The sequence below is a fragment of the Eutrigla gurnardus genome, assembly GCF_963514095.1.
Source record: "Eutrigla gurnardus genome assembly, chromosome: 8".
NCBI classification, from domain to species: domain Eukaryota; kingdom Metazoa; phylum Chordata; class Actinopteri; order Perciformes; family Triglidae; genus Eutrigla; species Eutrigla gurnardus.
Window position 1 is genome coordinate 25,775,539 of NC_139922.1, and position 12,049 is coordinate 25,787,587.

Consider the following 12,049-nt stretch of genomic DNA (forward strand, 5'->3'; position numbering starts at 1 on the left):
CTTATATTGATTAAATGTGACTGGAAGGAGGGCTGCACGGTGGTGTAGTGGGTAGCACTGTTGCCTCACAGGGAGAGGGTTCGTGGTTCCTTCTGTGTGGAGTTTGCATGTTCTCCCCGTGTGAGCGTGGGTTCTCTCCGGGTTCTCCGGCTTCCTCCCACAGTCCAAAGACATGCAGGATGGGGATAGGTTCATTGATGACTCTAAAATTGTCCGTAGGTGTGAATGTGAGCATGAATGGTTGTTTGTCTCTACATGTCAGCTCTGCGATAGACTGGTGACCTGTCCAGGGTGTACCCTGCCTTCGCCCAATGACAGCTGGGATCGACCCTGAATACAGGATAAGTGGTAGAAAATGGATGGATGGATGGATGACTGGAAGGAATTCATCAATCCACACGTGCATTATTTACACACAAACATTGCTATGAAAACTGACCCTGTATTTGAATCAACAATTTCCTGTGACTAACAATTATTTTCATTTCCAAATAATTATAAATAATTCAATAAATTATATTGGCACCTCATTATTAATGATCGTGGAAGTGTGGAAATGATTTTAATTTGTTTTTACCTGAGAGGTGTTGGTGGATTATCCACCACTTGTTTTGTTTTTGAAATGGTTTAAACAAATCAACAACAGACAAAATAATCAATCAATCAAATAATCAATCTTGAACATTTTTGGGAAATGTGCTCATTCGTTTTCTTGCATTTAGCAAGTTCGGATAAACTTAATCCCTAAAATGTTAAACTGTTTCTTTTAACACATAACTATATGCACAAATGGTAAAAACATAAAATATTAAATCAAAGAACCACAATTGAAATGAAGAACTTCAAGTCTCCACCAAGTGTTTTTTTTTTTTATCTCAGTAAATCTCTTTAAATCTTCTTACACCTGCTGTAATAGCCAAATATGGTGTTGTCTATCCACCTGCGGAACTTGGACACCGCAGTGTAAACTCCAGGAAACTGGGCGTCGGCACATCCTGTCCCCCAGGAAACCAAACCATAGACCCGGCCGTCACATACAAGCGGGCCCCCAGAGTCTCCCTGAAACAGCAGGAAGGAAGGAAGGGGGACATCAGGGGTGGCGTTTTATTCTTCCTGGCGTATACTAGTCACATTTTACCAAACAAGAAACTAAAAGCATAGGTCTTTTTGTGGAATCTGTGGAAAAACAAACAAAAAATGTATCCGACTAATTATTCTCTGTGTGGTCACAAGCAGTAATAGCGTATTGCCCTGTATTCCCCCATTGTTGTTTCGGTGACATATTCTTTAATTTCCATGAACATTGTGTAGTTTATTTTGACTCAACCCACACCGGGTACCCGCGGGGTCTTAAAAACTTGAAAAAGTCTTAAATTTGATAACCGTAAATTAAGGCCTTGAAAAGGTCTTAAGTTTTGTTTACAAGTCTTAAATTTCATTCTCAAAGGTCTTAATTTTTCCCTTTCTTATCTGCATGATAGTACAGCTCAACAACATAACTGTATACTAAGTAAAACACTAACAAAAAAACAAAACATGGAACGTTACGTTGTGAAATTATTTTTTTTTCTCTCCGACTATCGATCTCCGACATGAGGTGGCATCAATGCACTGTTTCAACTAGGTGTTCGTTAAATCCTGATTTCCAAGTTTAGAACGCCACATTACGCTAGAGCGTGCACAGTTAGCCGCTGACCCGCCGATGTCGTCGCTCGCGCAGCAGCTTTGGGATGGGCAAGTCCCCCAAGATTTAATCCACTGTGGCTCAATGACTCAAAATATAACTGGGTTCAGGCTGTAGCGGGGAATGAGTGGGAGGCTCAGTGCCGTCTGTGCCGAAAAAAATTCAAGCTCGGCAGAATGGGTCATTTGGCCTTGGAGTCGCACATGAAGAGTGCTAAACATTTAGCAGGCTTAGCAGCTACACAGAAGCAGGCACCCATATCCCAGTTCTGCGCCGCAAACCCGACGCCAACCTCAACAGTCACCTCGGCTGCCAGCAGCACCGAGCCCACACAGGTAACATACGAGCTTTTTGTGGCCCAACTCTTAAGACAGAGGTGACGTGGATAAGACGATATCGGACCACCACTCCTATACGTCAAATGAAAATATAAGCGAGCTCTTCAAAGTGATGTTCCCCGACTCGGAGATCGCGGCTACTTTCACATGTGGGAGCAACAAGACAGTGTTGACACTGTTCCAGCTGTAATACAGTACATGCACACATAGATGTTCACTCACTCACACACACACGTGGTGTGGGATGTATGTGTGTCTAATATGTTAAGACTTTGTTCTTTTGGCAGCAGAGTTTTATAGGGCTGTATGCTCCATTTGTAATACATTTGCAAACAGTGTATTACTGTATTACACGCACACACTTTATTCTTTATTAAAAGAAGTAATTGTTATTTGTCCCTGTGTTATTCTGTTATTCTGACAGATTTCTTTTGCATTATTTCATAAATGTATGCCAGAATAGGTGCGAGGTTGGTCTTAAATTTCATTGGACGTGGTCTTAAAAAGGTCTTAAAAAGTCTTAAATTTGAGTGGAAATATCCTGGGGGGACCCTGACACACACCATCCTAGTGTCGCAAATATTTACCATTGCACCAAATGTGTATTCATCCACAGCTGTAAATAGTCCCCAACAAATGCACAGTTTGCTCCTGTTGAGCTGAAAATGACAGCACCCAGGTATTTTAGGAAATTTCTTCATAATTCATTTAATAGACAATAAATATTTGAGACCAACGGTGAAAGAAATATTCAGATTAATTAATCTAATTTAAGACAAACCTGCTCTTTCACTAAACCTCACCAAGTAGTTTTGTGTTTCTTTGTATATTGTTGGAATATTATTGGTCATAAACCTATAATGGTTGCCTCTCCACAGAGTAGAGTAAAACGAGGTCCTCCTACCTGACAGGCGTCCTTTCCGCCAGCACTGAAACCAGCACACAGCATGTTTTCCGTGATGTTCCCGTCAAAGGACTTGCTGCTGTTGCATTTTTGCATGGAGACGATGGGCAGTTTGACGGTGCGGAGGGTGGAGGGGATCTGGCCTCCGTCGGGGCTGGTGTACCCCCATCCTGACACCCGACACACTCTGCCCTCCGCTATGGGGACGTCATGCCGGGGCAGCAGAACAATGGAAACATAGCTGTTCAGGTATACTGGGGCCTTCAGCTGGAGACATGGCCAAAAGATGTGATCAGTGAACAAAAAACCTCCCGAGAGGGACAGATGGAGGAAACACCCTCGTAAAAAAACATAAATAGTTTGTTGCACTGCACCTTTATGAGCATAATGTCATTGTTGTTGGTGTTGGTGTCATACTCGGGGTGGGGGAGCAAGAGCTGGGGCAGGATTTCTTGCTCTGTGCCCTCATAGATGCTCAGAGAGTAGTCTCCTGCTACTATCATCATTTTGTCTACGCTGCAGAGATAAAAAAAAAAAAAAGTAAATGGTAAATGGATTTTAATTGTAAGATCACATCGACGTTTCTATTAATAACTAAAAATACAAGGCCTTTCCTTTGTGCTGCTCACTTTATATGTTTAGATAAGGATGTTATAAAAAGCACACAATCTAATATCATTGTTTATTCAACATTTATAGTTTTAAGCACCTTTAACAAACACCATTTAAACATCATTGCTCATGGCTCAAGGGTGGGGGCGAGGATTGGATGGGTCAGAGCCGAAGTTTAACTCTGTTAAACTCACAAAAATGTAGATTTCTTACAGTAACTTAGTTGTCCTAAGCACTGACATTCAAGCAACGTGACACATGCAGTCATAATTAACTAATTTAAACTAGTCATTTGGCCACTATTTGTATATTTTCTCATGCAGATTTTTAATATAAATACATACAAATATATATGGTGACTCAACACTGGGGTTTGAAATGAGCTGTTGTTTGTTGACAGGGAAGGGAAAGTAAGTAGGCAACACTGTCACACACACATATCTGTCATTTCATAAATTGCTTCCTCACAAGCCGAAACGGTTTCCATAACCTGCAGGACCTGATATGGCCTCGAAATTACTAGAACTTCTCTTGAAGTCAAGTTAAGATCATGCAATTTTATTGTTGCATGTGTGACAGGTCGTTTCCCTTCCTGCCACTATATGGCACTGTGCCAATTAGTTGGGCACCCTGAATAAGGGGCGGTACGATGCACCCCTACATATAGAGGTGCAGACACACCTGTCTCTCGTTTCCTTCGGTGGCTGCAGCCTGTCCTTCGCTGTGGTTTCGGCGTGGCTGTTGCGGGCTTACATTCCTCCTCTGGCTTGAGCTCTAACGCCGCAGGGTTCACTCCTTCTCCTCACCCGTCGGAAAACTGAAGCCCACTGAGCTGCCGAGCCACAGTTCAGTTGGGGAGTCTATAGGCTCAAAGGAAGGTGCAGCAGCTGACTTAATTGCTCCTTGTCCAAACATTGATGCCTCCATTGGAGGGGTCTCTGTGTCATGCTTGGTGGACACTGGTTCCATGGTGTCCACCATTACAGAAAGTTTCTTCCTGGAGCAGTTCGCACCTTGGGGTCATGATCGCCACTAATCTTGTCACTGGCTACAGCTGCGAGCGGCTAACGGCCTAGCGATTCCATACATCGGCTATTTGGAGCTTGATGTGGAACTCTGTGGTAAGGTGATGCCCCACTGTGGGATCCTTGTGGTTAAGGACCCCCCTGGCATCGCGTCTTCAGTCCCTGGGATCCTGGGGATGAATGTGATTCGTCGCTGCTAACGTGAACTTTTCGGTGCATACAGTCCTTCTTTTGTTGATTCCTCTTTTGTGTCACAGGCCTCTGGCCCAGTTGTAACAGCCCTACAGAGGTGCCACCAGTCTTTCGCCCAAGCTCCTGGGGGCCCCACTGGCACTGTCAAGTTCCGGGGAAAGCGGGTGGTACGCATTCCCGGGGGGGTGATGAAGCTGGTTGCTAGCACCTGCTCCCAGCAGTTTTCCGATCAGAGTGTACTTTTTGAGCCCCCTGAATCCGGTCTACCAGCTGGGCTGCTAGCCTCTCCTTGCCTGATACAGGTCATCCGGGGTACTGTGTATGTCCCTGTAGTCAATGTTGGGACAACAGAGGTTCTCCTTTACCCACGGACCAGCCTTGGCATCCTGGGTGTTGCCCAGGTCGTCAGCCTGCCTGCTGGTGTGACTGAGGTGGAGCCCACTTTGGTGACCATCTCGTCCCAAGCCGCTGTCCCCTCAATATCGGATAGGATAGGATCCATTTACTTGTCCGCATTGCCTGATCAGGAGCAGCTAGGCGTAAGGTCGCTGCTGTCAAGTACCAGTCAGTCTTTTCAGCCCATGATGGTGACCTGGGCTGTACTAACCTCATCTCGCATGACATACCACTGCTCGATGATGCCCCGGTCAGGCAGAGGTATCGACGTATCCCTCCGTCAGAGTACGAGGCCGTGAAGGCCCATATCAATCAGCTCCTTGAGTCTCAGGTCATTAGGGAGAGCAGCAGCCCCTACGCATCTCCCATCGTCTTGGTGCGGAAAAAGGATGGGAGTTTGCGTATGTGCGTGGACTATCGCCCCCTAAACGGCAAGACCAGGAAGGACGCCTTTCCTCTGCCTCGTATCGAGGAGAGTTTGGATGCACTTTCTGGGGCCCTTTGGTTCTCCACGATCGATCTGGCCAGTGGCTACAATCAAGTTCCGGTGTTGGAGAAGGACCGGCCGAAAACCGCCTTCTGTACACCGTTTGGCCTTTTTGAGTTCAATCGCATGCCTTTTGGCTTGTGTAATGCCCCAAGCACCTTCCAGCGGCTCATGCAGAGGATGTTTAGCGATCAGCAGGGTCAGTCCAGCGGCTGGAAATGGTGCTTGGCCGCCTCCAAAAGGAGAACCTCAAGGCAAAACTTGAGAAGTGCGCATTTTTCCAACAGGAGGTCGGCTATTTGGGGCATGTCATTTCAAGCCAGGGAGTTTCCACGGACCCCAAGAAAATTGAGGCTGTGGCTAACTGGCGGCGCCCCAGTCAGGTTTCAGAGTTGCGTTCCTTTCTGGGCTTTGCCTGCTACTACCGGCGCTTTGTAAGTGGCTTTGCCAAACTTGCAGGTCCTCTGCATCGGTTAGTGGCTGAGCTGGCAGGCACCAAGCCAAGGAAAGGGTCAGGTCAGGCTCTGGGTGCTGCATGGACACCTCAGTGTGAGGAGAGCTTTGAGGCCTTGAAATCAAAGTTGGTCTCATCCCCAGTGCTAGCTTACGCTGACTTTTCGCGTCCATTTATTCTGGAGATCGACGCCAGCTATAGTGGCCTAGGGGCTGTCCTCTCTCAGGAGACGGACAGCGGTGTTAGACCTGTGGCCTACGCCAGTCAAGGTCTTCGGCCTACTGAGCGCAATATGGCAAATTACAGCTCTATGAAGCTGGAATTCCTTGGGCTCAAGTGGGCCATGACAGAGAAGTTCCGGGAGTATTTATTGGGGCATAAGTGCATTGTCTTCACCGACAATAACCCTCTGAGCTATCTCCAGTCTTCCAAACTAGGAGCCACTGAACATCGGTGGGCTGCCCAAATTGCCAGTTTTGATTTCGATATTAAGTACCGGTCCGGCCGCAGCAACAGAAATGCGGATGCACTTTCACGTCAGCATGCACCTGGGTCCCACCAACTTTCCGAGTCCTTACTGGGCACCTCGGTCCCCATCAGCCTCCATCAAGATCCACCTCCAGCTCCTTTGACATCAGCCATCCAGTCCGTGGTCTCAGTTCTTCCCTCCCACTCTGTTGCTGATCTTCGGTCCTTGCAGGAGGTTGACCCCCTCCTGAAACATGTACTTGTGTTTTGGCGACGGCAGAGTCCTCCTACCTCTGTGGAGAGGCAACAGCTTCCCAAGTCAGCCTTGGCACTTTTTCGGCAATGGGGCCGTCTAGTGGAGAAAGACGGTGTTCTTTTCCGCAAGGTTTTCCGCTCAGATGGGGGGGAAGAGTTTCTCCAGCTCATTTTGCCTACTGCCCTTAAGCAGGAGACTTTGAGTCAGCTTCATCACGAACATGGCCACCAGGGCATAGAGCGAACCACTGAATTGGTCCGGCAACGCTGCTATTGGCCAGGAATGTCTTCGGACATAAAGCAGTGGGTCCTGGGGTGCCAGCGTTGCCAAGTCGCCAAGGACTCTGGACAGGGGTCACATAGTTTCATGGGCCACCTGCTTGCCTCCCGACCTAATGAGATCTTGGCCATCGATTTCACGCTGTTGGAGCCTTCTCGGAATGGGTACGAGAATGTCCTGGTCATGACAGACGTGTTCAGTAAATTTACGGTAGAAGTTCCTACTCGGGATCAACGGGCCTCCACTGTGGCCCAGGTCTTGATCTCGGAGTGGTTTTACAAGTTTGGTGTTCCGAGCCGTCTGCACTCGGACCAAGGCAGGAGCTTCGAGAGTTCACTGATTCACCAGCTCTGTCTCTTGTACGGTGTTGCAAAATCCCATACTACCCCATACCACCTGGCGGGTAATGGCCAATGCGAGCGGTTTAACCGCACTTTGCATAACCTCCTCCGTACCCTTCCAGTCTCCCGGAAACGGGATTGGGCCGCCTGTTTGCCACAGGTGCTGTACTGTTATAACACGACCCCTCATCAGGGCACAGGCGAGTCCCCTTTCTTCCTCCTATTCGGACAGGAGCCTCGTCTTCCAGTTGACTTTCTCCTGGGACGCGTCCAGGATCCAATACCAGGCCAGGTGCAGGACTGGGTGGCTGAGCACCAAGCGAGACTCCAAGTTGCTTTTGAGGGTGCCCGTGAAAGGATGTTGGTTGCTGCTGGCCGACGGAAAGAGCGCCATGATCAGCAGGTCCGGGAGGCACCTTTGGCGGTGGGCCAGCTAATCTACTTGAAGGACCACAGTGTTAGGGGGCGCCAGAAAATACAAGATCTCTGGAGCTCGGTGATCTATCAGGTTGTGAAGGCCCCTGCTGGTGAAGGAGCAGTTTATACTGTTGCTCCTGTAAGTGACCTGCATAAGGTTCGGAATGTGCATCAGGGAATGCTGAAGGCTGTAATTCAGCCTGAAGCTGCCGACCCTCCACCAGACAGATCCTCTCCACCGGCCCTGGCAGCAACGGATGGCGAGTCTTCCAGTGACAGCGAACTGTGGTTCTTGGTTTCTGAATCACCCTGCCCACCACCTGCAGCTGCCCCGGGTGCCGCTTGTCCTACAGGCCTTCCCATTGTGACACCTAGGCTGGTCAGTTTTCTTCCGGCAACATCTTCAGCACCTGAGCGGGCCGCACCACCGGCCTTATTGTTGTCCCCAACTAACCAGCCAAGTACTGGTCAGCAGGCATTGCGTAGAACAGCTTGCTCTACTGCTGGCCAGCACTCAAATGTCAATCATCTCCCTCAGCCGGTTAGCCATCAAAACACTGCTGGCAGAGGCCCAGACCTTGTGTCATAACGCCCAGGTTGCCATTTTCCGGCCTTGGAGTTAGTTTCCTTAAGTTCTCTGTCCATCGTCGGGCCGACGATGCGAAAAAGGGGGGGTAGATGTGACAGGTCGTTTCCCTTCCTGCCACTATATGGCACTGTGCCAATTAGTTGGGCACCCTGAATAAGGGGCGGTACGATGCACCCCTACATATAGAGGTGCAGACACACCTGTCCCTCGTTTCCTTCGGTGGCTGCAGCCTGTCCTTCGTTGTGGTTCGGCGTGGCTGTTGCGGGCTTACATTCCTCCTCATCCAGGTAATGCTCTTTGCCGGTCCTCTGTTGTGCATTTGCGCATAAATGGGCATTTTGATGACGCGACCTCCGCTCTTTGCAGCCAAGCGGCCGCTGGGGCTGTGGGAGACGAGGCGCTCACCTGTTCCTCTCAGTAAGTTAACAATTGTCTGCCATCCAGCAGCTCTGTCGCTCAGTTCCCAGCTTAATATTCCTTGTGTTCTGGTGTAGCTGAGTGATTGACCCGCAGCACGAGCCGTTGTCCCTCCGTCGCTCTGGGCGTCACTGTAGACTACCGTCCTGCTTTTTGATCTGTTATTGTAGGGTGTCAATGTTATGCAACTGGTGTGTGCGTGTGTGTAGTGTGTGTGTGTGTGTGTGTGTGTGTGTGTGTGTGTGTGTGTGTGAAGTTTTGATTATTTTGCTGATTGACGTATGTTAAATAAACTGTTCTTTAATTTGAAAACCGTCTCTTGCCCCTGTGGTATATGGAACCCGTGTGACCTCCTTCATAAAAAGTTACCTTAGAATTTCCTGGGGGTGAAATTACCCCAGGTGGCGTTGTTGCAACTCTAACTCCTTAACCATCATGCCACACATGCAACAATAAAAGGAGTACACAAAGGAGTACAGTAGTCTGCAATGATACGGTTCGGTTTGCCACTTTATTATCCTAAAGGTTATGTTAGCTTTTACACTCAGTGCAGATAAAGCAAAGAAGACAAGGAGCTTACCCGATGTCACAGTGTGCTGCCGTGATCACCCAGAACTTATTTATCAAGGAGCCCCCACAGAGGTGCTGACGCTGTGTCGTCTGTAAGGACACAATGTACTTGATGGAGTGTGGAACCGGTGCGTATCCTCCCACGATGCGACCCTGCGCCACCTCTTGACCTGCGACACACACACGGAGGGAGAGCTTAGATTGGATTCAAAGTGAGAATCACACATAACGGTCCGCAATGAGTCATAATGTTGTTCCTGTGGCTGCAAACAATAAAACATGGACTTCAGTGCACAGATGCTCCCGGCTTAGGAGATCGATAGAAAACAATCTCATCTCCCAAGTCCATTGAGTCGCAATGAGGATGAGTCTGACCATCATTACCTATCTGGCGTGAACTCAGGAGTGATTGGATTCCCACTGTAAAAACACAGAGTCCGTTTATTCAAGTGCTGCATAAATTTACGATGGAAAAAACTAAATTCATTCATGGGAAGTTAGCTGGGACTCATGACCCTTAGTATTAAATCCCTGAGAGTACACTGCAAACACTTTTCTGACTAAAAGTGTACATCACGGTGGCTGAGAGCCATTTCTGACTTAGAAATGGCCCAACAAGCAAAGAAACAATACCCTCTCATTACTTTCCTAGTTATAATTAGCAGCAGTGGAGCGTGTCAAGAGCCACACAGTAACTCTATCCATACAGTGTTCATGGCATGGAATGGGTGTGTGTGAGGTACAGATCTACACGCAGGTACATAAGGAAGTGTTATGTAATGATGTATAATGTGAGCTGCATCAAATAGAATATGATGTTATAATGGCTTCTTTTTTGGTGCTTCACATACTGTGTGTTTAAGCAAGTCAATTATATGCAGAAGACTCTACTGTTCCCCCCCATATTGTGTCTCCATCATTGTCCTTTGTGGTTCTTTTCAGTCACAAATCCTATAGACCCATTCACGATTCTTATCACAGTCTCTTTTTACGTTTCTTCTTTGTTACATAATTGTCACAAACGGGGGCGTTGGTCATAATTACATGCTGTTATTGTGTTGTTAGCCATCATCTGTTGTTCCCAAGGTTTCAAGTTATTTTTGGTGAATAAGCACACTTCACTGACCTTCTCAGTTCAAACGTGCTTTTATCTCAGAAAGGTTTCTTTGATGCAGCAAGCAACAATGTGCATGTTACAGGATAATATATATATTTTAAGATTTCTGCTTTTTATCAGGTAGTGAAGGCAAAGTCCTGGAGTGAGGACTCAATTTTGGTCCATGGTGGTCTAGCACTATATAACTGAGCTATAACTCGGCGTCCCACAGTGTGTATCATACAGGAATTTTAACTGTTACTGATTACAATTTCATAGATTTTAAATGAAACCTAAAATATGAACAAGAAGATCAGAAAATTCATGTGCATTTTATAGCACATAGCTCTTCGTTACATAAGTGACATCACAAAGGACTTTACAAAGGTGACAAATGTTTCCATATTAGTGCTGAAATATTCTCATCTCTCCACTTCAAGTACAGTCATTGCCAATCCTGCCCTTCTACTATTACTCTGTTTTTGTGATTTAAAGCTGCGAGATGCTCAGTCATGCCAAGAAAATGACTCTGAGTCACACGTTTTTTTATCAAAAGACCAACGTCTCGAGGGAGTCTCAGGACTGCCAGTGCCACAGCTAAAAGGCAACCTTTAAAACATAGATGGAAGGGACATTACACACACATTCAGCCTATGTAACTGTACATTCACTTCCTCAACCTAAACTGTCAGTGTGTCATCTTTCAGGTTGCATCCTAACTTTTACCCAGAATCTTAACTTCACTCGTCGGTGCAAAAATAGACAGTAAATTCAAGATAAAGAGCCTTACTTACAGTTCACAGCCAGGACTTCCAACAGGACACAAAGCACTAAAGATGGCAGCTCCATAGTGAGACAATGGGAAGAGGAGTCGGCACGCAGAGTGAGGAATCACCTGTGTGTGCTGCTCGTCTAATCTTAACGTGAGGACACGGACCTGCACTCTCGGGTTTCTTATAGTTCCTATTTCCGTTTCCATGGTCACCTCCTTGTCTCGGGCCGATGTATAATTGAAGCTTGCCTGACCTTTTCCGTGACCTACCCGGGCTGCCCTATACATCCTGGTCATTGTTTATATAATCACCCGGTTTCTTGAAGGCCCATTTATTGTCAAGGAAAAAGGCAAAAAGCATATATTATGTCGCCAGCTTAATCACATAATTGTACAGTCACTCTGCTGTTGAAGCCCCCTGTTGAACATTCAAAGGGTTAATTGTCATATGCACAGAAAAGAAACGGGTTTCCCTGTACAATGAAAATCTTCTTTTGCTGTCCACCGAATGCCAACAATGTAACATCTAGTATAAAAAAAACTAGATAAATAATATGAAACAAAGTAATTTAATAGGCAGCATGTGAGACGTAAGTAGTAAAAACAACAATAAAACAGTGCAAATGTAACTGTCAATTACACAAACTGTAGTAAAATGAAAGGAGTCTTTGCAGTAAGGGTCTCTTTATCACTCGACCCTCTCACTGATTTCCCCAGAAAGGAGTAATGAGGGTTTTGACTGATGACAAGCA

General features: G+C 46.8%; 1 protein-coding gene across 1 annotated transcript; it reads right to left on the reverse strand.

Moving 5' to 3' along the window:
- Positions 1-884: 884 nt before the first annotated feature.
- LOC311017169 (trypsin) lies at positions 885-11,393 on the reverse strand. The gene is made up of 5 exons (XM_084015346.1): positions 11,320-11,393; positions 9,440-9,599; positions 3,301-3,442; positions 2,927-3,193; positions 885-1,059 (listed from the first exon to the last, which is right to left on the reverse strand). Exons 1-5 carry the CDS (start codon positions 11,372-11,374, stop codon positions 889-891), a joined length of 795 nt encoding a protein of 264 aa, XP_083871472.1. The 5' UTR covers positions 11,375-11,393; the 3' UTR covers positions 885-888.
- Between the last annotated feature and the right edge of the window lie 656 nt (positions 11,394-12,049).